Here is a 26,009-nt window from a genome sequence, read left to right on the forward strand (position 1 = left end):
GGGCGGGGAAAGCAGGCTCCCCGCTGAGCAGAGAGCTCAGTGCAGGGCTTGATCCCAGAACCCTGGGATCATGACCTGAACCCACGGTAGGGGCTTAACCTGCTGGGCCACCCAGGCGCCCCTCTGTAGATGTTTTAGATACAGTCCTTGGAGGGCTGCAAAAGAGGGATCTCTTATCTGTGGGGCGGCAGGAGGACTAGAAATGGTTTTTTAACCACTGTTAATACTCTCAGGTGAGTTTTGAGATTGGGGATGGTTGAAGTTCTTTGGTTCGCAATCCTGTTCGGAAAAGTCTTGTGGATGAATTTTTGGAAAGGTGTTGCCCTTTAGGGCTACAAACCAGGACCTCCGTGGTCCTTACTGGAACCTGGGCTCCCTGAAAACTTTCTTGTTTTTTTTGCCCTGCTATAAGAGATAAACTACGTGCTTTCCGGCCTCCTCCTTGCCTCTTGCTGTGCTGGCTGCGCGCTCCCCTGCTCCCTCCGTAGCCATGCCTCGCAAAATCGAGGAGATCAAGGACTTCCTGCTCACTACCCGGCGAAAGGACGCCAAATCCGTCAAGATCAAGAAAAATAAGGACAATGTGAAGTTCAAAGTTCGGTGCAGCAGATACCTTTACACCCTGGTCATCACGGACAAGGAGAAGGCAGAGAAACTGAAGCAGTCCCTGCCCCCAGGTTTGGCAGTGAAGGAACTGAAGTGAACCTGGCCCACTGATTTGAACTGTATTAAAGTTTTAAAAATTCTTAAAAAAAAAAAAAAAAAAAAAAAAAAAAGAGAGAGAGAGATAAACTACGTTCCCCAGAGTCACTTAGGGCTAATTTAAGAAGCCTTCCGGGGATCTAAGTATTTCCGGCGGAAGTTGCCGCGGCTACGCCAATCTCTTTCCATAAACAAAGTAGACTACGACTCCCACTGTCCTCCGAGCCCGGGGGCGGGGAAGGGAACCGGAAACCGGATGGAGAGCAGAACCAGGTGAGGGAGTAGGAGCCTGGGAACCTGGGGTCCTGAGGGGCAGGGCTGGGGCTCTCAGGCTTGCGGGGTGGTGTCGGGCGGGGAGTCGGAATGTTTGTGCTTTGGGGACCTTCGCTCTGTCTGGGGCTTGCCCCGGCAGAGAAAGAGTCGAGCCCACGGAACCGGCCCGGAGAGCCTGCGGGGACGTGGTTTTCCCGTCGGGCGGAGCCCGAGGCCGGGCGCGGAGATTTCCTATGGACCCTTAACCGGTGGCCCTCTCAGAACCAGTAGGAGGGATAAGTGGTGTTTAAAAATCCAAGTTCTGGTACTACTGCTGTTAGTTTAAGGATTTGCTGATTGTCCCTGTCGATTCCTAGAGTGCTTCCAAGGGACAGGGGAGTGGATAGTGTCTTTGATTCCTTTTTCACTTCCTGAATTTAGCGTCAGAGACCCAGATGGCCAAACTTATTGCTGGATCACCCTGAGCTTCCTTTGCATTTAGTATGACACTGTAATTTATAATATATCTACGTTTTTTAAGGCTTTGGTTCTTGGTGGCTTTAGATAGGACTTTCAGGTTCCTCCTTAGGGTTCTCATAGTGTATTGTTTAGGAAGTTAAAGCTCAAACCACAGTGTATTACAGTTGTTTATGTGTCCTCTCTCGGTAGTTTATGTGCCTGGCCTACATTTTACTCATTTTGGATTTCTTCCTTGTCCAGAGACGACCACAGTGCCTACCGTGGAAGAGACTCATAAATATTGGGGGAAAAAAAAAAAAAGAGTTAACAGTTGGTGGTAGGTTGGATGGAATTTGTGGTTTTCATTTCAGAGAGAGGAGAGTTAAATGGTTTGCTTAAGAGAAACTTAGAGATAAAACCAGGATTAAAAGTGGAGTTGGGGGGGGGCGCCTGGGTGGCTTAGTGGGTTAAGCCTCTGCCTTCGGCTCAGGTCATGATCCCAGGATCCTGGGATCGAGCCCCGCATCAGGCTTCAGAGAGCCTGCTTTCCCTTCTCTCTCTACCTGCCTCTCTTCCTACTTGTGATCTTTCTCTCTGTCAAATAAATAAATAAAATCTTAAAAAAAAAAAAAAAGTGGAGTTGGGGGGCGCCTGGGTAGCTCAGTGGGTTAAGCCTCTTCCTCCAACTTGGGTCATGGTCTCAGGGTCCTGGGATGGAGCCCCATATCGGCTCTCTGCTCAGCAGGGAACCTACTTCCCCCTTTTTCTCTGCCTGCCTCTCTGCCTACTTGTGATCTCTCCTTCTCTGTCAAATAAAGAAATAAAATCTTAAAAAGAAAAAAAAAGTGGATTTGGTTGACACCCAGACTGTGTCTTTTGCTCTCAGATTAGGTTTGAAACTGGAACGCTGCAAATAAAGCCTTATCTTTTTTTTTTTTTTTTTTTTGTACTCTGCAGCCTTGCTGTCTCCAGCACAGCTCAACCTAAGACTTGAGAGAAGTCTCTGAGCTGGAGCAGCCAGCCCCCTAACATGGGGACTACATGGGGATGTGCACAGCAAGGGCTCCAAAGATATTTGAGTTCTACACAGCTTCCTTCTTGGCTTTTGTTTGAGCCCAGTTGGCCCTGGTTAGCCGTCTGGACAAAACAGTAAAAGACTTTGGGATCAGTCTGGAGAAGGATTTCCTAAGTTTGGCCCTGACATTTTTTCTCTCCCACTTACACTAGGCTAGGGTCCAAGAACAGATTGATGGATCAAGCTGTTCTGTCAACCCTGAGGTCTCATGAGGGAGAAGAACCTTGATCCCTGCCCCATGGGAGGCCCAGACATGATGGAAACACACCCAGAGCCTGGCAAACCCTCGGAAACAGTTGGAGTGCAATGTGGGCAGCTGAGCCTTGAGTGAACTTGGGCTGTAGAAATGGAGAGGAGTCTATCAGGAAAGACTCCTTGGTAGAAGGTCGTTTTATTTATTTATTTATTTGAGGGAGAGCATAAGAGGGGAGAAGATCAGAGGGAGAAGCAGACTCCCCATGGAGCTGGGAGCCCGATGTGGGACTCAGTCCTGGGACTCCGGGATTATGACCTGAGCCAGAGGCAATCGCTTAATCAGCTGAGCCACCCAGGCGCCCCGGTGGAAGGTCATTTTAAAGAGGACTGAAAAAGGTAGGATGGACAGAGTTGAGTGGGTATTTGTTGACTACCTAATAAAAGCTAGGACCTCAAAGATACAGAGGGAAGTTGAACGGGACCTGGCTTCTGATCTCAAGTCTAGGTAGGGAGGCAAGGTGTGAATTCAGGAAGAAGCCACGAACCATGGTGATGGTGCAGTGGTTTGAGCCTTCATCAACCATCACAGTCACCTGAAGAAATTTGTTTAAAATACAGATTCCCAGGTCTCAGTCCAGCCCTACTCCTGTGTGGGATGGGGCTGGGAAGTTTCAGCAGTGCTACAGTGTCCTAAGGAGGGCAGGCTTTACCAGTGGGATCGTTGGAGCTGCATCTTGAAGGATGGCTATGATTTGGGTGTGTGGAGAGGCAGAGGAGTCACAATCCTGATTGGCTCAAGGAGTGTATTTGGTTGGGTTTGAAGAAATGGCATATACAGAGTTTTGGGAGTTGGGGTGGAAAGGCATTTTTGAAAGAGTGAGTGTAAGGCTGGAACACTGGATTTGCATGGGAATTGTGAGGAGGAAGATTAGAAAGAATGGTCTTTGTAGGCTATTGAACTTGCTGGAGTGCTCCCTCTGCCTCCTCCCTGCTTCTTCCTTCTTTCTCTTCTGCTTCTCCACTTCCTTCTTGCCTCCCAACCCTCACTTGTATGTTAAATCTTCCATCTTTTGAATTGCTACTATTGAATGTGTATTACTATTCTGAGTATTTGGATGAGAAAACCTGAGGCTCTGACCATGGTTACATAGCTTGTAAGGGTCTATTCTGAGTCCAGTAATCTTCCTGCACTGAGGATTCTTGAATGTGGGCAAGAAGCTGGGCTGGGCTTGGGGGGTGGGGGTGGGGGTATTGGATTAGCAGGGTGGCTGATTGAACCATCTCAGGCAAGACGAGGTGGGTGGTTGAAAGCATGGCCTTGAGTCAGATAGTTTGGGTTCATATCCCATCTTCATTACTTGCGTGACCCTGGGCAAGTTGCTTGATCTTACTAAGCCTCAGTCTTCTCACCTGTAACATGGGAGCAATAACACTCGCCTCATGGGGTTGTTACAAGGATCAATGAGGTGTACTTGGCACAGAGCAATTGCTCACCACCTGGAAGCAATTGTAATTAGCCTTCTGTAATTAGTCTCTGGGCTCTGGCGGTGCACCTGCATCTCATTCTTCAGCACATTGGTTTCCAGGACACAGCCCATCCTGGTTGAGCTTGTTTTATTAAGGATGACATTAGAGGTGCAGAAAGTTTGCCACTGGTAAATATATATTGAAAACCTCCCATATGCTTGGCATGGCCTAGGAACTAGTGACTCAAGGCTTATATCTGACGGAAAGGAGGTTCGGAGTGGGGGGAATGACGGGTTATTCTCAGCAGGTGACATAGGAAGAGGAGGGATGCTTGAAGTGGGAAGTGGAAGGGCCCTTCACTATCAAGAACTGAGATGAGCTCCGTCAGACCTAGAGGGTGGGGGGTGACTGACAGTCTCTTGTGCTCCCTGGAAAGGTTAGCCCTGGCCAGTCTGGATCCCTCTCACTCTCCGGCTGAAGGCTGATGGAGCCTCTGTGCATCTCTTTTCCAGGTGGCAGTGACATGGCTGTGCCCCAGGCTTCTCCACCGGGGCACCTCCATGAGCCTGCCAGTGCCTTGATGGATCTCCAGCCTTGCCCTCGAAGCTTGGCTGAGAGCTTCCTGGAGGAGGAGCTGCGGCTCAATGCTGAACTGAGCCAGCTACAGTTCTCAGAGCCCGTGGGCATCATCTACAATCCTGTGGAGTACGCGTGGGAACCACACCGCAGCTATGTGACCCGATACTGCCAGGGCTCCAAGGAAGTGCTCTTCCTGGGCATGAACCCCGGACCCTTTGGCATGGCCCAGACTGGGGTAAAGGGTTTGGCTTCCCCTGGATGGGGAGGGGGAGGCTCCTAGGTGGATATTTGGCTGTGGGTGCGGTGGGGGAGGAGCATGTGCCTGGCTGTGGACATGTGTGGGGCCGGGCTCCCTTGACCCCTCCCAGTACACACGCTGGCTCTGTGGTCTCAGACGCTCTCCAGGCCCCGCTGCCCAGAGTTAACCAAGCACATTAATGGTAGTTCCGTTTCCCCTGTGAGCTGTCCACTAATTGCCTCTGCGAGCCCTTCCTTCCGCTGGCCCCATCCTTACCTTGCCGGATCTCCTCTTTGCCTGGAGTGTGGTTAGGGTCTGAGAGGGACCGGGAATACCAGGTCCTCAGGGAGACTGCCTGATGGAGGTGGGTGTGGAAGAGGCGCAGGGCTTTTACCTGCTTCTGTGTCTGAGCTGAGGAGAGGCTCAGAACAGAGCCTGCTCTGGGGGCCTGCCTGCTTTCCTTTCAGACCTTGGGATGAGTGAATGCCCCTCAGTGGGGGTGCTTGGCAGATGGGGGAGGGAACGAGGCTTAAGGGCAGGAGGCTCAATCGCTTTTATTGACCCCAACTGGGGGATGAAAGGTGATCAATGATGATCGATGGAAATGACAGCTTGAGGCTCTGGGCTGAGAGGGCACCCAGAGAGCGCTGGTCAGTCCTGTCCTTGTGCCTCCTCTAACCCTGGCTATCTTTCTGTCTCAGACCATCTGTCTGCCCCAGTACCACCCATCACATCCTGTGGAGGGCCAGATAGTCCCATATACTCTCTGGATGTGGTTCCAAAGGCAAGTGGGGATAGAAGCAAACAGATTCTTCTGCACCACAGTCCACAATAAAAAACTGGAGAAGGATGGGCAAGATCAAACTATAGGGCCAGAATCATCCTTGTCTCAGGCCTTTGGGCGAAAGTGGTGGGGATGGGGGTGGGGTGTCCAGGCTGGAGCCTCATGGTGGGTATGGAGGGGTCAGCTGGTGCAGAACCCAGGTGTCCGATCTTCAGACTGAAACCCTCTTGTCTCTCCCCCCTTCTGGCAGGTGCCCTTTGGGGAAGTGAGTATAGTCCGGGACTGGTTGGGCATTGGGGGACCTGTGTTGACCCCACCCCAAGAGCACCCGAAGCGACCAGTGCTGGGACTGGAGTGCCCTCAGTCAGAGGTGAGCGGTGCCCGGTTCTGGGGCTTTTTCCGGAACCTCTGTGGACAGCCCGAGGTCTTCTTCCGTCGCTGTTTCGTCCACAATCTGTGTCCTTTGCTCTTCTTGACTCCCAGTGGGCGCAACCTCACGCCTGCTGAGCTACCTGCCAGGCAGCGAGAACAGCTTCTTGGGGCCTGTGACGCGGCCCTCTGCCGACAGGTGCAGCTTCTGGGGGTGCGGCTGGTGGTGGGCGTGGGGCGGCTGGCGGAGCAGCGGGCACGGCGGGCTCTGGCAGGCCTGATGCCTGAAGTGCAGGTGGAGGGGCTCCTGCACCCCTCACCTCGGAGCCCCCAGGCCAACAGGGGATGGGAGGCAGCAGCCACGGAGAGACTGAATGAGCTGGGGCTGCTGCCGCTGCTAACAAAGTGAGGGCCCCTGTGGCCCAGCACAGGAGGTTTTCCAGGCCCCCAGGTCATCCCAGGGCGAGCAGAGGACTGTGTGCCCCCTGGACTGGAGCCACAGGCTCCTTCTGGGTTCCCCGGTTGCTGGGACCTGCCGTGGCAGTTTTGACACTACACCCTGCATCCTTCACCTTCTTTGAGCATTGCCACTGCAGTAACCAGCTGCACGGAGGCTTGGTATCTGCAGACTGCTCTACCTCACCGTATCCTGGTGAGCCTCTGGTCAGCTGTGAGTGGCCTGAGCAATGACTTCTGAGGCTGTGTTTGAGAGAAGAGCCTGCCAGGATCCTCACCTGCCCTCTTAGAACAGCTGCCTTCAAGCTGAGCCTTTTCCTCACAGGGACCAGGACAAATGGAGGGCTATGGGTGATACGAGTGAACTTCTTCCGGGAGACGGAAGCTGGATCAGAGAAAGGATTCAGCGTGGCTGAGTGGGGAAGACCAGAAGACTGGCTTTCTTCATCTTGGCCTTGAGACTTCATGACTTTGTCATCTTTATGACTTTGGACCAATTTGATGAACCTCTCCAAGCCTCGGGATCCTCGTCTGTAAAATGGGGCTCCCTGCCGCATGGGGTGGGGTTAAGTGAGATAACACTTGAAAGTGCCTTGCGTCGTGCCTGGCAGGTGGGGGCTCCTGCTTCTTGCTTTTTTGCCTCTTGATTGGGGTGTCACTGTACCACACACTAAAGGGAGAGCTCCCCCACTCCGAAGACCTTGCTGGGTGAGGGGTGGATCCTTGTCCTGCTACAGGTGGACCGATAACTTTATGAAAAACCCAGCCTGTGATTTTTTTCAGTCCGAGCATTAAAAACTCTCAAACTGGGGCACCTAGGTGGCTCAGCCAGCCTTTGGTGCGGTCGTGATCTCTCAGGTCATGATTGCTCAGGGGCCCCACTCAGCAGGGAGTCTGGCTCTCCCTTCTCATATCCCTCTGCCCCTACCCCACTAGCGCACTCTCTCTCAAATAAATAAATAAAATCTTTAAAAGGAAAAAAGGCTCCTAAACCCTTCGTGTGGGTCCTTTTTTTCCCCTCTCCTGCATGTCTGAGATGGAAGGGTTAGTTTAGATTTTCCCTTAACCTCTTCACTGTTTGCAAGGTGTTCTTGTGGGTCTCTAGGGAGATGATGAAAAAAAGAACTCTCCTGGTGTTACCAGAGCTTAAGGGTCTCAGGGGTTTGTCTGCTACTCAGGGCCCTGTGGGGAGCAGGCGATGGGTGGATGGGAGCACGCTATTTCTGTCTAACTCATTTCTTATGTCTGTAGGATGACTGGTTGGTGTGCCCTTTAATAGGGCTGGAAAGGTGACTCAAGTTGGGAATAGAGTAGGTCTTGCAACCTTAATGAGGAACACATGGTTGGATTCTAGCTCCTGGGACAGGCCAGCTTCCAAAATGAAAAAGATTTTTAGTATAGGTGAGCCTGGCTGGCTCAGAGGAGCATGAGACTCATATCAGGGTTGCGAGTTGGAGCCCTATGTTGGGTGTAGAGATTAATTAAAAAAAATACATATATATATAATAAAAATTTTTTTTTTCTTAGTGGAAGTGTCCCCTTTATCATTTATATGATGAAGAATTTAACTGGCTTTTGTCAGTTGATTCCTGCGAGGCAAGTCTCTAAATCCTTGGAATTTCCCAAGTGATAGGAGGGTCTTTGTTATTCACGGAGGGCTCCTCAGACCACACACCCAAGTTTATGCTGAAGTTGACTCTGGCTGAGGCCTATGCCAGAAAGGCCAACCATTAGATTGGCGTTAGATTGGTGGGTTGGGGCTATGAGCCAGGTGATACCAGCTTGAACTGGGGGCTGGAGGTCGAATTCACCATGGGGGTCAGTGATTTCAATCAATAATAGCTATGTAATGAAACCCTGGACACACACTTTGGCGAGCCTCCTGGGTGGTGAATACAATGGGTGTGGGGTGCTCTGTCCCATTTCGGTGGGACAGTTGGGACTAGCGGCTAGGTTTGGAACCCTTTCAGATCCCTGCCTCTTTTTATCTCTTGGGCTGCTTCTGATTGGTATCCTCTGTAACAAAACCATGGTTCTAAGAAAGTGCTTTCCTGAGTTCTGTCATTCGAGTGAATTACCGAACCTGAGGGGATCATGGGAACTCCTGAATTGTAGCCTGGGGACCTCTGAACTTGTAGCTGGCACATGAAGTGAGGGAGGTCTTATTAGGGACAGTCCCCTTAGACCTGTGGAGAGTGTGCTGACTCAGGGGAGTTACCATCGGAATGGCATTGAGACTTCGCACCCCACCCCCCACACACCTTAGACTCCTTTCCTCTCTGCTGTCAGAGCCGTGGTGCTGAGCTGTTCCTGCCCCGTGGTGCAGGGCCCTGGCTGAGACACTGGGCTAGGTGCACAGAGAGGGAAGCCATTGTGCCCCTCTGCATTTAGCCAAGGTGGAGAAGGCTCTCCAGAGGAAGTGGCATTTCCGGTGGCCTTAGAGACTGGGAGTTCGGGAGAACATCGTTATGTTCAAGGGGTGGTGCGTAGATGAGCTGACTTTGCCCGGTTGGGAGGAAAAGTTAGAGAGAGGTAAGTCGGAGCGATCTTCTGAAGGCTCTTGAATGCTGGACCAGTCTTGAGCACTGGAAGTCCATCGGGGAAAGTGAGATGCACAGATCACACACACTTAGAACACCCAACAGACAGGCTGAAGGAACAGGCCACATGGGATGCAGGGTAGGTGCAGTGGGGTCAACAAGGTAACAGGGAGGTGATTATAGGGAAGGTGTCCTGGTGGGACAGCACCATATAGGTGAGAGCCTGGAATTGGGGGCAAGACTCATGAGCTGGGGTAGGGCCGGGCAGTGCACGGGGGCACTAGAACGGTCATGACCAGGGTGGTGGCTTGAAGACTTAGGTGCCGACATAGTCAGTGCTGGATCTGGCTTCTAGTAGAGCTGTCGTCCTTGCTTTTTGGGGTACATCTTGTCCACAAAGGCTGAGTAGGGTCCTGGGCCTGCCTTTTCCTAAGGGCACTATAGTAGTCTGCCAGGGCTGCCCTAACAAAAATACCACAGACTGGTTAGCTTAAACATGCTTCTTTTCTCAGCGTTCTCACTCTTGAGGCTGGGAGTCCAAGATGCAGCTCCCAGAAGGCTTGGTTTCTCCTGAAGCCTCTCTCCTTAGCTTGCAGATGGCGGCTGCCCTCTCACCATGTCTTCCCATGGCCTTTTCTTTGCATGTGTCTCCCTGCTGCCTCTTTTCTTACAAGGACACCAGTCATTGGATTAGGGCTCTACCCTTATGACCTCATTTAACCTCAGTTACCTCTTTATTTCATTATTTATTTATTTGAGAGTATGTGTGAAAGAGCGCACAAGCAGAGGGAGCTGCAGAGGGAGAGGGAAAAGCAGACTCACCGCCGAACAGGGAGCCTGACTAAAGCTCCCATCTCAGGACCCTCAGATCATGACCTGAGCAGAAGGAAGACGCTTAACCGACTGAGCCATCCAGGCACCCCTCAGTTACCTCTTTAAAGACCCTTTCTCCAAATAAATTTGCGGGGGTTAGGATTCTAACATGAATTTGGGGAGACACAATTTGGCTCATAACAGGCATCTCAGGTCATGTCAGTGATTTTCGTGTCCCCAACCTATGTCAGCCTGTAACAAAAGAGGGTACTCAGGAGTACCTTTCTTCCAGTCTAGGTGGGTAGGGTGGTGGAGTGGCTCAGCTACCTGAAAGGGCCACCTGACTGGCTGCCCGTGCCCCCCCAGTTCATTCTAGAACAGTTTTTTTTCAGTGCAGATGAGATGTCTTTAAGGAGGGGAAACTAATTGTTTTCTACTGAGCCAAAGGAACGGAGACTTGAACTGCAACAAAGCAATATTGTGAGAAATATTTTAAAACCAAATTGAAGTGCTTTGGGATTATCTAGAGTTTTGCAGTCTGACAGAGTAGCCACTAGCGGTGTGTGGCGGTTTAAGTTAATGGGGCACCTGGGGGGCTCATTCAGTTAAGCTTCTGACTTTGGCTCAGTCATGATTTCAGGGTCCCCAGGGATCCAGCCGCACATGGGTTCCCTACTCAGCAGGGTTCCCTACTCAGCTCCTCCCTCCCTTCCACTCCTCTCTCACACAAATAAAATCTTAAAAAAAAAAAAGCTTTAAGTTAATGAAGTAAAATTAAAAAATTCAATTCCTCAGTCACTAGCCATATCTCAAGTTCTCAAGAGCCACACATATACCACAGATATGGAACATTCCATCATTGCAGAAAGTTCTCTGGGGCAGCATTGATCAAGAGATCAGTGGCTTACAACCCTGCCCGTGAAATGGAATTCACCTGTAGAGGTTTTAAAAAAAAGGCACGTGTCTGAGTTCCCCTTTAAGAGATTTTGATTTGGGAGGTCTGCAATGCAGCCTCTTATCTCATTTTCCCAAGCGGATGTGCAGCCAAGGTTAAGGCAGGATTGCAGTGGGTGCCTCGACGGCAAGGAGAGGGTCACTTCTACTCCCTTCCCAAGTAGGTAACCCAACACCTGGCACAAAGGAAGGTTTCAGGATGACTCTGCAAGTAATGCATGAATCTGGCTTTGGAGATCTACCCCAGGGTGCCTGTCCCAGTACCACAAGTTGCTTTTGCCCAGTGATGGTGATTGAAATTCTGGTTCAGAGGACTGACAGAGGCTTAGACTGACGGAGGCACACACACACACACACTGCCACATGGACACGTATGCGGTGGTAGAGGCCAAGCTATGCTTGGGTCAGGGTGCTTCTGAGATGGAAGGCTGGACTGTTTTGAGAAAGAAAAAGACTCTTCCTACTCTTTTTTCTTGCTGAAACAGGATGATGTAAAAGAAGATGGAGTCTTGGGTTTGACCACCGTGTGGTCTTTCACTTTCCTTTCCCAATTCAACAAGCATTTATTAATGTGGGCTCTGTGCCAGTCCCCATGCCAGGCTCTGTAGGGAGTGACAGAGGTGAATGCGATGACCTCTGTCATTGTCCTCATGTTGCTCACTGCCCGGTGCTGGGAGATGCAGACATATAATTATAATCAAAAGGAAAATGTGTTGTGAGCAACTTCTAAACACAGTGCTCTGGGCACAGGGACTAAGGAAATGATTAGCCCTCCGAGTGTGGACAGGAGGTTCGAGTGCCTGTGAGGGAGGGCTGTGACTGCAGGTTTCCCGCATCCCTTGCTGTCTTGCTGCCTCTGCCCAGGGGACCCCTGTGGTAGATCTCCAGGAATTTCTCAGCCCCACATGCAAGGGGATAGGAAACAGGATGAGGGGGGAGGCTGGAGACAAGGAATTGGCACCACTCAGGGCTGGGCGTGGCTCTGTGGGAGACTCTAATTTGATCTCTTGTTCCATGAAACTTTGGGATGGAAAACTGCAAGAGGTTGTGTCAGGGGATGTCCAGGTGCTGGAGCAAAAAAGACCAGAACCCAGCCTGAGTATAGCTGGGCAGAGAACATGAGTGGAATGAAGGGAATGGCGGTTGCGGCCCAGCCAGACTGTCTCGACTCTTCAAATATTCTTTTTTTTTTTTTTAATTTTATTTATTTATTTGACAGAGAGAGAGAGAAGGCAGAAGCGGCAGGGAGAAGAAGAAGCGGACTCCCTGCTGAGCTAGGAGCCTGATGAGGGACTGAATCCCAGGACCTTTGGATCATGACCTGAACCAAAGGCAGATGCTTAAGTGACTGAGCCACATAGGTGTCCCTTGACTTTTCAGATATTCTTGTTTAAGAGGATGTAGGCCAGCTATTTTGGTTTCTATTTTTTTCTAATGCCCTAAAGAAGGAAACAATTTCAAGTGAAGTCTGAGACACTGAGGTTAGACACATGGATAAACTTCCCAGCTATGACCATCAGGTGATGCAGAAATAAATTGCTTAAGGGGAAGCTGAATTGCTTTCTTCTTCAGAGGCCTTAATGCCAGCCTGGCCTCAGCCCAAACTTACCAGTCAAGGTTGAATTGTAGTGTATTGGGGGGAAGTTTCTCTCCCTTTTTTCTCTCCCTCTTTCTTTTGACCCTTATTCTGTCCAAAGCAGAACAAAACAACGGCAATAGAATGTTCCTGCATATCTTCTTGGCCCTTCTTCTGCCCCAGATCCTGCTCAAGGATCTCCGCCCCATCTCAGTCTCTAGGCCTGGCTTTCAGAGGGGGTGGCTGAGAGCCCAGAACGGTCCTTCACAGTGGCCTGTGCCAAGTCGGGTTGCCTTTTCCATTTTCATTAATTGAAGCAGCTTGACCCTGATCATTTTAGGCCAGCAATTTCCTGTCTGCTGGTTGGGAGTGTGCAGAGGACATGCTCAGCCGGTCATTCCGTCCTTCCGTCTACCTTGATGGTGCTAACTCCTAGTCCAGGCTGCAAAAATGGGTCTCCTATTGTTAGAGAAGTCCAGCCTCATACACATGCCCAGCTTCACCTCTTGGTATCTCCAACTTCCTGTATTTTTAGGAAGGCCTTCCCAGTATCTACCCTCAAGTCTACCTGTTGTAACTTGGGCTCAGGTTTGTTTGTTTCTTGGATCAATTTTAAGAAATTTGATGACTGATGCAGTTACCTCTCAGGACCCCATCTTGTGATGCTTTCTACTGTGGCCTGAGAGGAGATGTCTCTGGAGGAAGGGTTTGCCTTCCATCCCTGGAAAGACACAGAGTCAAGCGATTAGGGGTGTACTAAGTGAGAGAGTGAATGTGTGTTTGAGGAGGGCCTTACCCCTCTTTGAGGAGAGTTGTGTGTCACCCTGGGAGGTTACTCAGCACTTGTCTTGTTCCTGTGTCACTTACAGTTCCAAGGGGTAGGGTGATGTGTTCCCTCTGGATTGTGGGTTTCCAGTGTATTCTGTACATTTGTGTACTTTTGTGATCCATGGGGTCTTTTTTGTCTTGGCATTTTTTAACCTTCCAGAGGGACACTTGTGTCATTTGGTGTGACCCGTTTTTGCTGCTGTCATGTCTTTGTGTGTCCGTGCTTCCGTGCCTCTTCAGGGGACTTGTTGTGTCTTTCTGAGTGTCCTCTGGCTCCGTTTGTGGCGGGGCGGGGGACGGGAGAGGGAGCCCAGACGCGAAGGGGAGCCGTCGGGGCGGGGAGGGCGGGGGGCGGTGTGGGGAGGGGTGCGCGGCAATCTGTGACTCGGAAAACAGATTTGCGGAGGAGGCGAGCAGCCGGGGCGTGCGGAGCGTGCGGGGCGGGGGCGGGGGCCGCTCTGGCCCCCAGCTCCTCCGCAATCCAATTAAATAACATTTAAATGCATAACCAGCCCGCGCGGCGATGAGGCTGGAGATTGGAGCGGGCGCGGCGGCGGGCCGTGCGGGCGGCGTTTTGTGGAGCTCAGCGATTCTGGCGGCAATTTCCCCGCTCCGCGCGGCTTTTACGAGCCGGCTCCCGGAGCCCGCCCCGCCCCGCTGCGCCCGCCCGCGCCCGCGCCGCCGCCTCCGCTCCCCTCCACCCCCCGCGCCCGCGCCGCCGCCTCCGCTCCCGTCCCCTCCCCCACCCCGTCCCCCGCGCCGGCTCCGCCGCCTTCTGCTCTGTCCGCGCGCGCCGCTCCTATGCGCCGCTCCCCTCGGCTCGCCGCGCCTCTCTTTGTCTGGCTGCTCCGGGCCGCCCGCCCGTTCGCCCTCCGTCCCTCCCTCGCTGGCCGCCGCTGGCTCCCGGCTCTCGCCCCGCCGGGCTGTCTCGGACTCCCCCTCGGCCTCGCGCGCAGTCTGTCTCTCGCTCTGGGTGTCTGACTCCCCGCTGCACCTCGTGTCTCCGGCTCCTGCCTTCTGTCACCTTTTGCTTCTCTCCCGTATTTCTGCCTCGGACTGTGACCCCTTCTTCCTGGCCGATGCCCTCTCACAGCTTCGGTTTCCTTGCCCTGTGGCCTCTGCACCCTCCCACTCGCACAGCCATCCTCTCCAGCTCACTTGCCCTCCCCTCAACTCAAGGGGCCTGTGGCAGGGCCCTGTGGCCTCCCCAGTCCAGTCTCCACCCCTCAGCCTACTTCCACATGGGTGCTTAATGGGGGGTTGGTGACTGGGAGCAGCAAGAAGGGGCAGATGAGGGGAAGAGAGCGTAGGATAAGAAGGGGGGGGGGCCTTGATGGGCCCAGGCCCTACTGGATGGTGGTGGAAATAGGGAGTCACGAGTGAATGACCAGAAGAGATCCCTTCTTCCCTACACCCATTAGGGGTGGGGCAGAAAGGACTGCCACATTTGGCGTCCGGAGGTCCACAGAGTACCAGAAAAAGGTGATGTTATCAAAGTTTTGTGCCCTTCTGAGGGCCAGGGGGAGAATGGGGTCCTTCCTGAGGAACCAGAGAGGGGCTGTTGCCCTCTAAGGAGGAAGACAGAGCAAGCACGACCAGCCATTTTGTTTCTTGGGCGGCACCAGACTGGGTTGTCTCCTCTTCCTCTCCTCTCTCTTTTCTCACCCCTGCTCTGGACTCTCAGCATATGGAGCCTGCCATTTACCAGATGCTATGTGCCCATGCAGATTTCTGGGAGAAGAGGATTCCTGACAAAGGGAGCAGCAATGGCGAAGGCCCTGACGAGAGCACGAGTGGTATGCTGGAGGAACAGCAGTGAGGCTGATGCCGCAGAGGAGAAGGAGTAAGAGAAGAGACTAGGTGATGGGTCTGAGAGCTAAGGGGAGCCAGATCATGTAGGGACAAGGGAGTCACAATCTGGTTATACTTTGCAGAGAGAGCCAAGGAATTGCTGATGGGCCAGATGGGGGGTGTGTGAGAGAGAATGGAGTCAGGGTGAGACCGGGGATCTGGCCTGAGTGACTAAAAGCACGGAGTCACCACCATGAACTGACATGGAGACAACCTCAGGAGGTGCTGGCGTTGGGAGGGGGTCTGTGTGGGCTCTGATAGGTTTGATCTGCCTGTTAAGCATCCCGAGCTGAGGTCTCTGGTGGGCAGATAGATACCCAGGGCTGGAGTTCAATAGGGAAGTGAGTCAGGCTGGAGACGCAAACTTGGGAGTCATCAGTGACACTGAAGGAGATGCCCTGAGGAGTGAACACAGTTAGGAAATAGAGGACATTCAATGACTAAGTCCAAGCATTTCAATATTTAGAAGTTGTGGAGTTGCAAAAAAAAGCAAAACAAAAATTCCCCCCAAATGCTGAGATATCACAGTAAGAAAGATTTGGGGATGGGGTGGGGTGGGCAGCCTGTCACTGGCCTGTATCTAGGTAGTCCCAACTCACTCTCTGGGTGTCGATTTTATTCCCCTCCCAACTCCACACACCAGCCAGACCGGCCACCTCAGCCCACCCCTGCTCAGGGACTGATGAGAGCTGCCGAAGCTCAGCATTCTGATCTCAGAGCTAGGGAAAAAGAATTGGGGTGAGAAAGGACTTGATCTTGGTTTGCCTTTACTGGTTTGCCAATAGGGAAACTGAGGCCCTGAGGACAGTGTCTCATCTAAGGTCCCTGTGTCAGTAGGTGGCCAGGGCTCCTGAGACATAGCTGAGCACTCTCTATACCTCCCCTTGCTGCCTTTTGGATCACGTCTCAGCAACGTGAGTGTAAACATTAGTGTTTACTCAACTAATGTTTACTTAGGGCCCAATTCTGCTATGCAGAACAGCAATGGAGGACTTTTAGGGCCCCAGGAGAAACAGATGATGGAAGTTTTTCCCTCAGGAGCTTGAACTAAGGTCCCCTTACTAATTTTCCCATTCTTTGCCCATCTCTTCACTTTCATTCCTTTTGACTCTCCAGCATGGACTCTCTTCTTCCCCCACTCTATGCCCTAGGTCTTTCTTTCCCTCCAACCCTGCTCCAACACTTTCTTCTAGAAGTATCAGATCACCATGGATTACCCTACCACTACGTAGCTCAGGCCCCACACCTAAGGGTCAGGCATCTTTAGCTCTCTTTCCCTCATCTCTCATACTTAGTCTGTATGCAAGTTCTTTCAGCCTTATCACCAAGTATATCCCACATCTGACCACATCTCCCAGTCTCCACTTGAACAGTCCTAGCGGGACACTCTTTGTCCCATGTGCACTGCTGACTGAAACAGGTCCCTGACAGGCCTCCTGCTTATTCCCCTGCACATTCTCCACACAGCCATCTCTCCCTTGAAGCCCCCACCCCATCTTCTAAGACCATGTGCTTCTTACTAGTCCTGTGCCCTTCAAACCAGTCCACCTGCTCGGTGTGTGACCTCACCTCGCCCCTCTTGGCTCCTGGGGTAAAGGGTGCTAAAGGGGCTGGGGCTGTCTTCCCCCTTCATGAGAGCCCTGAGGACCCTTTTGTGGGAGACCATCCGCCTGCAGTGGGGATGGGGGTGTCGTACTCTCCTAGAGGGGCACTCAATGGAGAGGTTGAGAAGTAAGATGGCGGGTGTCTCTGAGTGGCCGGGAGCATTCAAGGGATTTGTCTGAGACCCACTTTTCCTCATTTCCATCTTCTCTCTTTCTTTCTACTCAGCATTCTCCCTCATTCTCAAAGCGCCTTCCCTTCTGTCTCACCAACTGACTCTTTCTTTGCATTGGGGGATGAGAAGCCTCCCCCAGGAATGTCGGGCTCTTGAGAGATTCTCCTGTTGAAGGCACCCTTGTTCCTGACCCAGGCATCCCTCCCACTCCATCTGGGCTGGAGCAACCAGATGGGGAAACACTGATCTCATCCTCTCTAGCCTGGGCACCTGGGTCTGAATCACTCCCCATTTTATCCCCAGTGCCTAGCACAGCACTTCGCACCCAGTGGGTGCTATTAAATATTTACTGAAAGGATAAAGGAATGACTGAATAGATGTCTTAATCATTCAGCTTCCCTGTTGGGTCCCTGGCCTGGCCTTTCTTGTGTTTCAAACTAGTGCTTTCAAACTTTAATGTGTGCACGAACCATCTGGGGATCTTGTTAAGCTGGAGAATTGGATTGATCAGATCTAGGCTGGGGTCTGGAAGTTTGATTTCTAGCATGTTTCCAGGGATGCTGATGCTGCTGATTCTCAGATCACATTTTGAGTAACAAGGCTCTAAGGGGAGGTGTCTCTCAGATGGAAGGAGCACCCCATCTAAAACTGAAAAAGAGAATGATGAAGATTGGGAAAGACAGAGATAGTGAAAGAGGAGCCAAAGGAAAAAGGAAAGCCACCGCCACTGGTTTAATGGCCCCAAAGCTTCTCAGAAGCCTGCATCCCAACAGCCTCCAGAAGCCCAGAGGCTCTGCAGCATCTCCCACACAGCCTCTGTCTCCTGGGGGCTCCAGCCCTGACTTGGGGGAATGGGGCTCTGGAGACAGCTGCCACCCCATGTCCCTGCCTTTCTTTCTACTTCTGAGAACTCCATGATTCACGGAAAAGAAAGCTGGGCAGAGAACAGGCTTGGAGTTTTTGTTCAATTCCACAAACCATTACCCAGACTGCCTCTCAGCACCAGGCCCACGAGTGAACCAGAGCTGGGAGGCCCAGCTAGTGGCGAGGAAGACAACTTGCATGAGCAAGAGAAGCTAATTTGAATTTGGTCTTGGAGGAAGATGGGGGAGAGCTTTGATGAGCATCTGGGGGCCCCAGGAACTGGTGGAGAGGGCAATCCAGGCCAAATGGGCTGGAAGCACGTAGGTTCAGGACAGGTTCCTTGAGCCATATGGGGACCAGCAGCAGGGAGAGGGTGAGTGACAGGGGAAGGAGAAGCTGTAGGGCCTCTTCTAGGTCTGCACCAAGGGGTTTAATTGACTTTAAATGTCCATCTGAAGAATCAGTACTTTGGTGTGAATGCAGATTTAATCTCTATGCATTAGGGAGCCATGAGATGTGTGTATTGAAAGATATGCTTCCTGGAAAGCTTTTCCTCCTGTTGGTTCCCCTGACCTACCTGGGAGGGACCCATCTCTTTGTGTTGTCATGTTAGTCTGTCTGCACTCACTGGAGGCTCAGTCAGGCTTTGAAGGTGAGAGGGTGGTGCCTGGGTTTGGGAAGAGCTGGGGGTGGTCCCTTCCTCCCCCATTGTGGGGACAAGCTAATTTTGCGATGTGGGAAGTTTTCTGAACTTCTCCCTTAACTCCAGTTCTTTTAAGCAGGAGCCCCTGATGAGGACAAACTGTTTCAGGAAAGGGAGAGGGCGGGAAAGATAAGGTCAGTTTTTCATGGCAGCTGAGGAGGTAACAGCGTGGCTGGTCCATGGTGGTGAACGCTTGGAAAACACCCCCCCCCCCAGGAATGTGCTAAAAAGTCTTTTGTTTCATCAACCACTCACCATGCCCTCAGAGTGTTTCAAGGCTTGGAGTGGGTGTCCCTGGGCATGTCACCCGTGCCATATGCTAGGAGGCTTTCCTGCTTAGGAACCTCCAGTGCTGGCCAGGCCAGGTGTCAGCCTTCCTAAGAACCAACTTGTAAGTTTCACGTGTGTTTCTTGCACAGGAAGAGATAGGTAGATAGATGGGCAGGCAGGGTCTTTGTCCCAAACAGGTGACTCAGGAGTGGGGGGTTGGTGAGAGGGCTGGGAGTGGGGCAAGAAACCTGTCCCAGTGCTGTCATGGACATACCTCAGCCGTTTCTCAGCTCTGGGACAGTGTCCTATGGGCCCTGCCTCTCCCTGGGTCCCAGGACCTCTGACCTTTACATTGCCCCCTGCCCTCGAGCTCCTTCAGCTGAGTCTCCTAGAGCAGTTGTGCCCTGCACATCTCAGGCACAATCTCCACCTTGTAGGGTGACGAGAGAGGTCTGTGTCCTTGGTGTCGATCACAACGTTGCTGTGCAGCACCCAGTAGGTGCTCAATACATGATCGATGAACACATGAAGGAACTTCTCGTGTAGGCAAGGAGGTTTTAGGCCACAACCTGTTTCATTCATTTTCACTGTTAGGGCACTGACTGCTAAATTTAGGTTCCACTGCGTAAGTCTCCATCCTTAGGTTTCCTTTCCCAGAACATTGTCTTACCTCCCCCTTGTTTCTCCTTACTCTTTCATGGGTGTTTTAATGTTCTGTTACATCTGTGTCTGAGATGGTAGATCATCTCAGATCTTTTGGGCAGGAATGTGGGGTGGGAGAAAACAGCATCTCTGAAGATGTTGTCCCATTTCACTTCAGCCACTGGGATTTCTTTTTGGTTGCTACGGCGGATCACCAAACAAAGGGGTTGCTGATCTGCTGCAGTCGCAATAGGTCCTGCTGGTCACAGGGCAGGGTTGGGGGTGTTAATGGTGGTGGGATGCCTAGAGAGCATGCAGAAATCCAGTTTGAAGTTTGGTGAGGAAGCATGATTGGAAGAGGGGAATTGAGGGAGGACAATAGAAGAGGAGAGAATTAGAAAATGGGTGAAGCAAAGAGGAGAGATCAGAGGTGAGGCAAAAGTGGAGGGACATAGGATCTGGGCCTCAGCTTGTCATCTGTAAAATGGGGCTAATAGGGCTGTTGCCAGGAACCAGAGGGTTAACATGGTGAAGTGCTTAACGGGTAGTAAGCCTTATATACTTGCTTGATAATGATAATAACAAATGGGGTAATATTGCCTACATCACAAGGGTTGTTGTGAGACTCAGGGCTTGTAAACACTTTGTAAATAGCAAAGTGCTAATGATTTAGCTACTATTATTAGTATTCCACTCCTGCAGTTCTTTGCACTGCTGATGAGGGGGAGCCTCAGAAGGAGGCATGGACCCCTGGGTTCTGTTCTGTTTTGGGGACAGTTTTCTTCCTCCCCTTCTCGCCTCCTGGTGAGCAGAGTCCAAGCCCCTCACCCTCCCTGCTGCCTCGTCTGCGCTGGGGGGAGAAGGTAGAGGCTGACAGGACGGTTGCAGGAGGGGGGCCAGGAGGAAGCCAAGCTGAAAATGAAAGGGGGAGTGCAGGGTTTGGAGGCGCCTGGAATCACGTTTGCATGACGAGCCCGCAGCAGCTCTGGCTCGCTGCTTTTCCACATAGGGCTCTTCCTCCTTTGTCTCTCAGCCTGGACTCTGGTCTCCTCTCTTCTCCCTTCTCTCCTAGACACTTCTTCTCATTTCTCTTGCCCCTTAGTACTCCCTACAGCCCCCTCCCACACAGCTGACTGCTGCTCTGAGGTTCCATTCATTATCCCTCAGATCCGATCCTACACCCCCTATCTGCCGTCAGTTCCTCTCCCTGTAGCCTCTCCCCCACCAGCTCTTCTGTTACCTCATCTCTGCGCCATTCACTCTTCTCTTTCTGCCTCCACGTCTCCCATCTTACCTGCCTGCTTCTATCTTCCTCTTCCATATTTGTGCTCCCTTTCTCCTTCTTGATGCCCCTGCCCCCACCTCCAGCCTTCACCCCCCATTCCTCTCCCTGTCAGCTTCACTGCTTGGATTTAGGGTTCACTGCGTGGCCCTCATTCACTTGCTAAAATGATAGTAAGAACAAGACTAAAATATAATGAGCACCTCCTACGGACAAGGCACTTTATGTATGAATTTCTGTGTTGTGTAATCCTCTCAATAGCCCTGTGAGGTATTATTATCATCCCCACTTTACAGATGAGGACAGCCAGGTATAGAGAAGTTAAATAAGTTGCTGAAGGTCTCACAGGTGGTAAGTGTTGGAACTTGAATTCAAACCTGACTAGGGAGCTTGTGCTCTTAGCCACAGGAATCAACACTGGCCCTGGGAGACTGTTCTCATGTTCCCACCCAGTGAGCTTCAGAGAGCCCTCTTTCTTTAAAGATTTATTTATTTATTTAATTAAAAAAAATTTTTTTTAAGATTTTATTTATTTATTTGACAGGGAGAGACACAGCAAGAGAGGGAACACAAGCAGGGGGAGTGGGAGAGGGAGAAGCAGATAGCCCGCTGAGCAGAGAGCCCGATGTGGGGCTTGATCCCAGGACCCTGGGATCATGACCAGAGCTGAAGGCAGACACTTAATGACTGAGCCACCCAGGCACCCCTATTTATTTATTTTAGAGAGAAGCAGAGGGGTTTGGGAAAGGCAGAGGGAGAGGAAGAGAATCTCAAGCAGACTTCCTGCTGAGCACGGAGCCCAAGGTGAGGCTCCATCCCAGGAGCCCAAAAACATGACCTGGGCCAAAATCAGGAGCCTGATGCTTAACAGACTAGGCCACCCAGGTGCCCCCTGAGAGCTCTCTCTCTTTAAACAGCATCCTGGCATCCCCGGATTCTTCCAAATGTCATTTGGCCCCTTCTCCTTTCTCTGCACGAGGCCAGATCTAACCTACCTCAAGAGACATGGGGCACCTGGGTGGCTCAGTGGGTTAAGCCTCTGCCTTCAGCTCAGGTCATGGTCTCAGGGTTCGGGGATTGAACCCCTCATCAGACTCTCTGCTCAGTGGGGAGCATGCTTCCCCCTTTCTCTCTGCCTACTGCTCTGCCTACTTGTGATCTCAATGTCTGTCAAATAAATAAAATCTTTAAAAAAAAATGAGTCTATTCCATGTGATGGCACCACTAACAGCCCCTGTCACCTCCTGTCCTCACCATGATGACTGCGAGGCAGCTCCTATTGGCATCCACATTTCACATGTGAGGAAACTGAGGCACAGGGAAGGAAGTACCTTGCCCACAGTCACACAGTTCATAAGTGGCAGAGCCAGGATCGGAGCCCAGGTGTTCGGCTCTAGGAAACCTGCCCGCCTAAGCTGTCACCCTACTTCACCCAGCTCTCGGAAAAGCCAGCTTTGGTCTCCCACCCATTGCTGCCAGCCCAGCTGTTCTGGGAGGTTCTTGTGATCAGCCTCCCCTGGGCTGCCACCCATGTCCATGGGCACTGCCTGCTGTGGTGTTACCTCTGCCAGCAGTACGGACAGCTCTCCAGATCTGATCAGGCCGCAGCCCTAATTGGTGCCTGAGGGGATTTATTGGCTGCTGCCCCCGGGGAGCAGGGACAAGTGTTTTCCTCTCCAGCCCTGCTGCGCCGCTTCCCAGCCTGACAGCTCCCTCGTTCCGGCCCATCGCGGCAGCTGATTTACCTCAGTAGCTGGGGGATTTAGCTGCTGTCCTGGCTCCTACTATAAATCCCCCGGCAAATAACCGAGCTCTGCATCACAGCGGCCAACAGGGGAGCGAGTGGGAGCAGATGGCCGCTTTGGCCATGGGGTATGGAGGGCAGGGACGGCCAGGGAAGGCTCCAAGGCTCTCTTGTCCACCGCTGGCCCCAAGGCCAGGCTGCACCTTGCTCTGGCCCGTGGGGCTCCCCCTTCACTGTTGGAAGCTGTAACTGCTCTGTCCTGCCATCTCCCTACCCTCAGCACCAGCAGGTTCTGGTCGCTGTGGAACCTGATCCCTGCTGTCCCATCTGAAGTCTACTTGCCTGACATCGTGGGAGCGGGACAGATATGCCTATGGTCCCTGGGGTTGACTAGGCTTCAAAGAGTAGAACATTGCTGGGTGTTCTGGGACCCCGTTTCGTGCACATTGGACGCACCCTCCCGAGAGAGCGGCTCAAACCGAAACAGGGAGTGGTAAGAACTTCCCAGTGAGAAGGAGGGAAAGACACCAGGTTGTAGGTGACCTGAGCGGGGGCTGAGTGAGGGAGACCTCCACAAAATAGGCTTGAGTCAAGTTGGGTCAACCCCAAAGGGGAGAGGTACTTTCTAAAAATGAAGGAGGGAGGGTTGTGGGAGCTGTGGTCAGGACCCCCAAACCTTCCACGCCATGGCCCAGACTCAGGAGCACAATATGGCTGCTCAGATGTCCATATTGGCCTGGGATAGGTGGGACTGGTTAGGGTCATCCCTCTATCACTGCCCCTTTTTTCCCTGGCTTCCTTCTGACCCCTCTTTCTCTGATTCCTCCAGTGTCTTTTCCCTGCTGTCCCTGCCTGGTCCCCTCTGCTCCTTCCCATATGCCTTATCTTTCCCATGGCACCATCTCTGTACCCAGAAAGTACGTCTGTCACTTGACTGACCAGGGTTGGGCTGAAGCTTGGGGCTCCAGTTCCACTCCCTGGAGCCCCTCTCAGCCTGGAGCCTGTCCCCGGTGTCCATGCCATTTTGTTCTTCTACTCCTCATCCATCTTCGCTGTCCCCCTCCCTGCCCCCCTGCCATGGCTGCCTCCGCCTGGGAGATTACAGACACTGAATCAGCAGCCAGCTTCAGCGTTCTGCTGACAGGGGACTTTCTGCCTCTGAGGGCTCCTTGGTGGGATCAGGGCCCCTCCTGGAGCCTGGGGACTTGGGGTGAGGGGAGGAAGGGCTGGGGAGAACAGTGGGTGGAGAGGGAGAGGTGAAGGGCTGAAGGTAAAGGAAAGAGGAAAAATAGAGAGATGAAGGGAGAGGTGGAAAGAGGAGCCATCTGGGAGGAGAAAATACAGGAGAGATGAAAACCTAGTAAGGGAGGTGGAAAGAGAAGCAGAGGGTGGGGAAGTGGGTGAGAGGGTGAAAGGGGGAGGAGTGGAGGGTGTGGCAGTTCCATGGGGGTGAGCTCCATCTACTAGCCCACAAGACCGACCCTGCTCCACTCTCTCCCCTCCCGAGCACCCACCCAGGCAGGCCCCTTGGAGGCCCAAGTTCACTGGGACTAGGCTGCAGGGTGCAGGCTGGAACCCACCGGCCCTGGGTCTGGGGCTCTGCCTTGCGCCTCCCTCTCTCTCTCTCACGTGGTGGTTTGTACTTCATCTTGTTTGTGGGGCGGCTGGGCCTGCTCTCGGGGTTTAATGATCTGTGCCATTATTTATAGCTTTGCGCGCCGAGAAACACACTGAATTTATCGCTTGCTTCTATAAATAACCCTGGCAAACGGGTGCCCAGGGAGGAGGGCGGGAAGGGGAGGGAGAAGTGAAGAAAGGAGAGGTGCGGGGTAGGGCAGGGGAGGTCTCTGTGGACTGTGTCCCCAAAATGGGGTGACATGTGGGCTCAAGGACAGCAGAGGCTGGCAAGACTGTTGAAGTGTGGGTGTGTGTCTGAGGGCAAGTTAGGATAAACAGGGCAGTGTGTGCCCCAGTGAGGAGGAGTGTGATTGTCTGTATGTTTCTGAGGGTGTGTGTGAGTTGACTGTGTGTGCGTGTTTGTGTTTGTCCCTGGTGCCGTGTTGGTGGCAGTGAGGTTGAAAAAGCCCCAGGCAGCCCCAAGGAATGGCTGCTCTGTCAATGGGTGTCCAATGGGCTGAGAGGCAGCAGCGACTAGAATCAGGCCCCTTTCTCTCGGCTTGAGGCGACAGGAAAAGACGACAAAGAAACTGTTTTTCCCAGAGAGGCAGCAGAAGGAAGAACGGAGGCCTAGGAAGCAGGCTGTGTGGTGGTCCATGTCAGGCTGGGCCAGTAGTGTCCACTAGGGTCCCAGCTCCAAGGTCCAGAGCTTCCAGGCCTCTTGGGCTTGGTTGAGTGGAGAGGTGGGGGTGGGGGAAGGTGTGCATTTGACTGCAGCCCTCCTCCAAGGACCTGCTGGGAAGCCTGATCCAGGGTGGGGGTGATCCCCTCCACCCCACCCCAGGCCCGCCCACCCTCCAGGCAGATCCAAGTGCCAGAGCTGTGGTCGGCTGATTGCGCAGCTGTGCCTGCCCCTGGCCTTCACTCTGACCGTGGACTCACTACCGCCCCTCCAGGACAACCCAGGAGGGATTTGGGGGAATGAGGGCCCTGGCACTGCTCAGCTAGAGGGCAGCGGTCCTGGCCCCACCATCCCTGCCAGCCAGCAGTCCCCTTCTGCTCAGCAGTGCCACAGACTCAGCTCCAGCAGCGATTAGCTCCGGGAGGCGCTCTGCATCTCTAATGAGAACATTTGCATATATAACGAAGAAACTTCACAGGTGTTGAAGAAGCTGCCCCTCCTCTTTTCTCCTGCCAGCTGCCACCCTGACCTATGGTTCTTAGGGTATGTGTATGTGGGGGTGTTCCTGCCCCTCAGTTGCAAGATGCAAGGAGGGGGTCCCAGGCACAGGCAAGTGGTGGGGTTCCCCTCTTTGGTCAGAAACAGCCCAGGTGAGAGCCCCTTGTGTCAGTGTGTTTGGTACAACTGCATGTGTACACGCGTGAGCTTCTGCGCGTGCACACACACACACACACACACACACACACAGAAGGAAGGTCAAGGTCAACGTGCCCATCTCTGCCCAAGTGTACTGCAGCTTGTGGTTAATTTACCCAGGTCAATGCAAGTGTGCAGAACACGTCCCAGGCTGCGCCCCCACGAGACGCGCCAGGCACGGGGCTGCCAGCACACACTCCTTCACACCCTGGCACCAAAGCAGGCAATTAGAGGAAAACGCACCTGCACCAACACTTCCATTCAAACACGGTCCCCTCCCTCCCTCCCTCTTTTCCTTTCTCTTCTGGAACCTTAACCTTCCCGCAGGGTTTCTCATGGAGTCACCAGCCCTTATTCAGGCCAGACCTCAACTCCCTCTTCCGCGATCCCACCCCCACTCGCTCCTTCAAACCTATTAAGCACACAAGAGGCCATTTTCCTTTAAACAAAATGAGTCCGAAGGGCCCATGCACCCTAGAGAAGTGGCATTGAAAGGAGAGAGGGAATGGCAAGGTGAGGGCTACTGGTGGGCCGTAGGTTAGGAGCTGGGGGCGTCTGGGGAGGACCAGAGACTGGGGGCTAAAGTCACCACAA

At 52.7% G+C, this 26,009-nt stretch overlaps 2 protein-coding genes across 7 annotated transcripts; both read left to right on the forward strand.

Annotated features, from left to right (window-relative positions):
* Positions 1-433: 433 nt before the first annotated feature.
* LOC116878796 (60S ribosomal protein L38-like) lies at positions 434-745 on the forward strand. The gene has a single exon (XM_032876537.1). The coding sequence runs from the start codon at positions 491-493 to the stop codon at positions 701-703; it is 213 nt and encodes a 70-aa protein (XP_032732428.1). The 5' UTR covers positions 434-490; the 3' UTR covers positions 704-745.
* Positions 746-892: 147 nt separating this feature from the next.
* SMUG1 (single-strand-selective monofunctional uracil-DNA glycosylase 1) lies at positions 893-6,723 on the forward strand. Of its 6 annotated transcripts, XM_032876589.1 has the most exons (5): positions 1,009-1,750; positions 2,371-2,541; positions 2,641-2,873; positions 4,663-4,964; positions 6,002-6,723. In XM_032876589.1, the coding sequence occupies exons 4-5, from the start codon at positions 4,674-4,676 to the stop codon at positions 6,527-6,529; spliced, it is 819 nt and encodes a 272-aa protein (XP_032732480.1). In that variant the 5' UTR covers positions 1,009-1,750; positions 2,371-2,541; positions 2,641-2,873; positions 4,663-4,673; the 3' UTR covers positions 6,530-6,723. The 6 variants fall into 6 exon arrangements, with proteins under 6 accessions (XP_032732482.1, XP_032732483.1, XP_032732480.1 ...); XM_032876591.1 differs by lacking the exons at positions 1,009-1,750; positions 2,371-2,541 and adding an exon at positions 893-975; XM_032876590.1 differs by lacking the exon at positions 2,371-2,541.
* Positions 6,724-26,009: the final 19,286 nt, after the last annotated feature.

Source organism: Lontra canadensis, unplaced genomic scaffold (genome assembly GCF_010015895.1).
Source record: "Lontra canadensis isolate GAN:19392208 unplaced genomic scaffold, GSC_riverotter_1.0 scaffold59, whole genome shotgun sequence".
Classification (NCBI taxonomy): domain Eukaryota; kingdom Metazoa; phylum Chordata; class Mammalia; order Carnivora; family Mustelidae; genus Lontra; species Lontra canadensis.

Bases quoted from the DNA above. Each gene is read 5' to 3' on its own strand.
- LOC116878796 (XM_032876537.1), top strand. From the start codon at position 491: ATGCCTCGCAAAATCGAGGAGATCAAGGACTTCCTGCTCACTACCCGG.
- SMUG1 (XM_032876587.1), top strand. From the start codon at position 4,635: ATGGAGCCTCTGTGCATCTCTTTTCCAGGTGGCAGTGACATGGCTGTG. The intron at 4,965-6,001 runs GTAAAGGGTTTG...CCCTTCTGGCAG, and splicing joins TTGGCATGGCCCAGACTGGG to GTGCCCTTTGGGGAAGTGAG.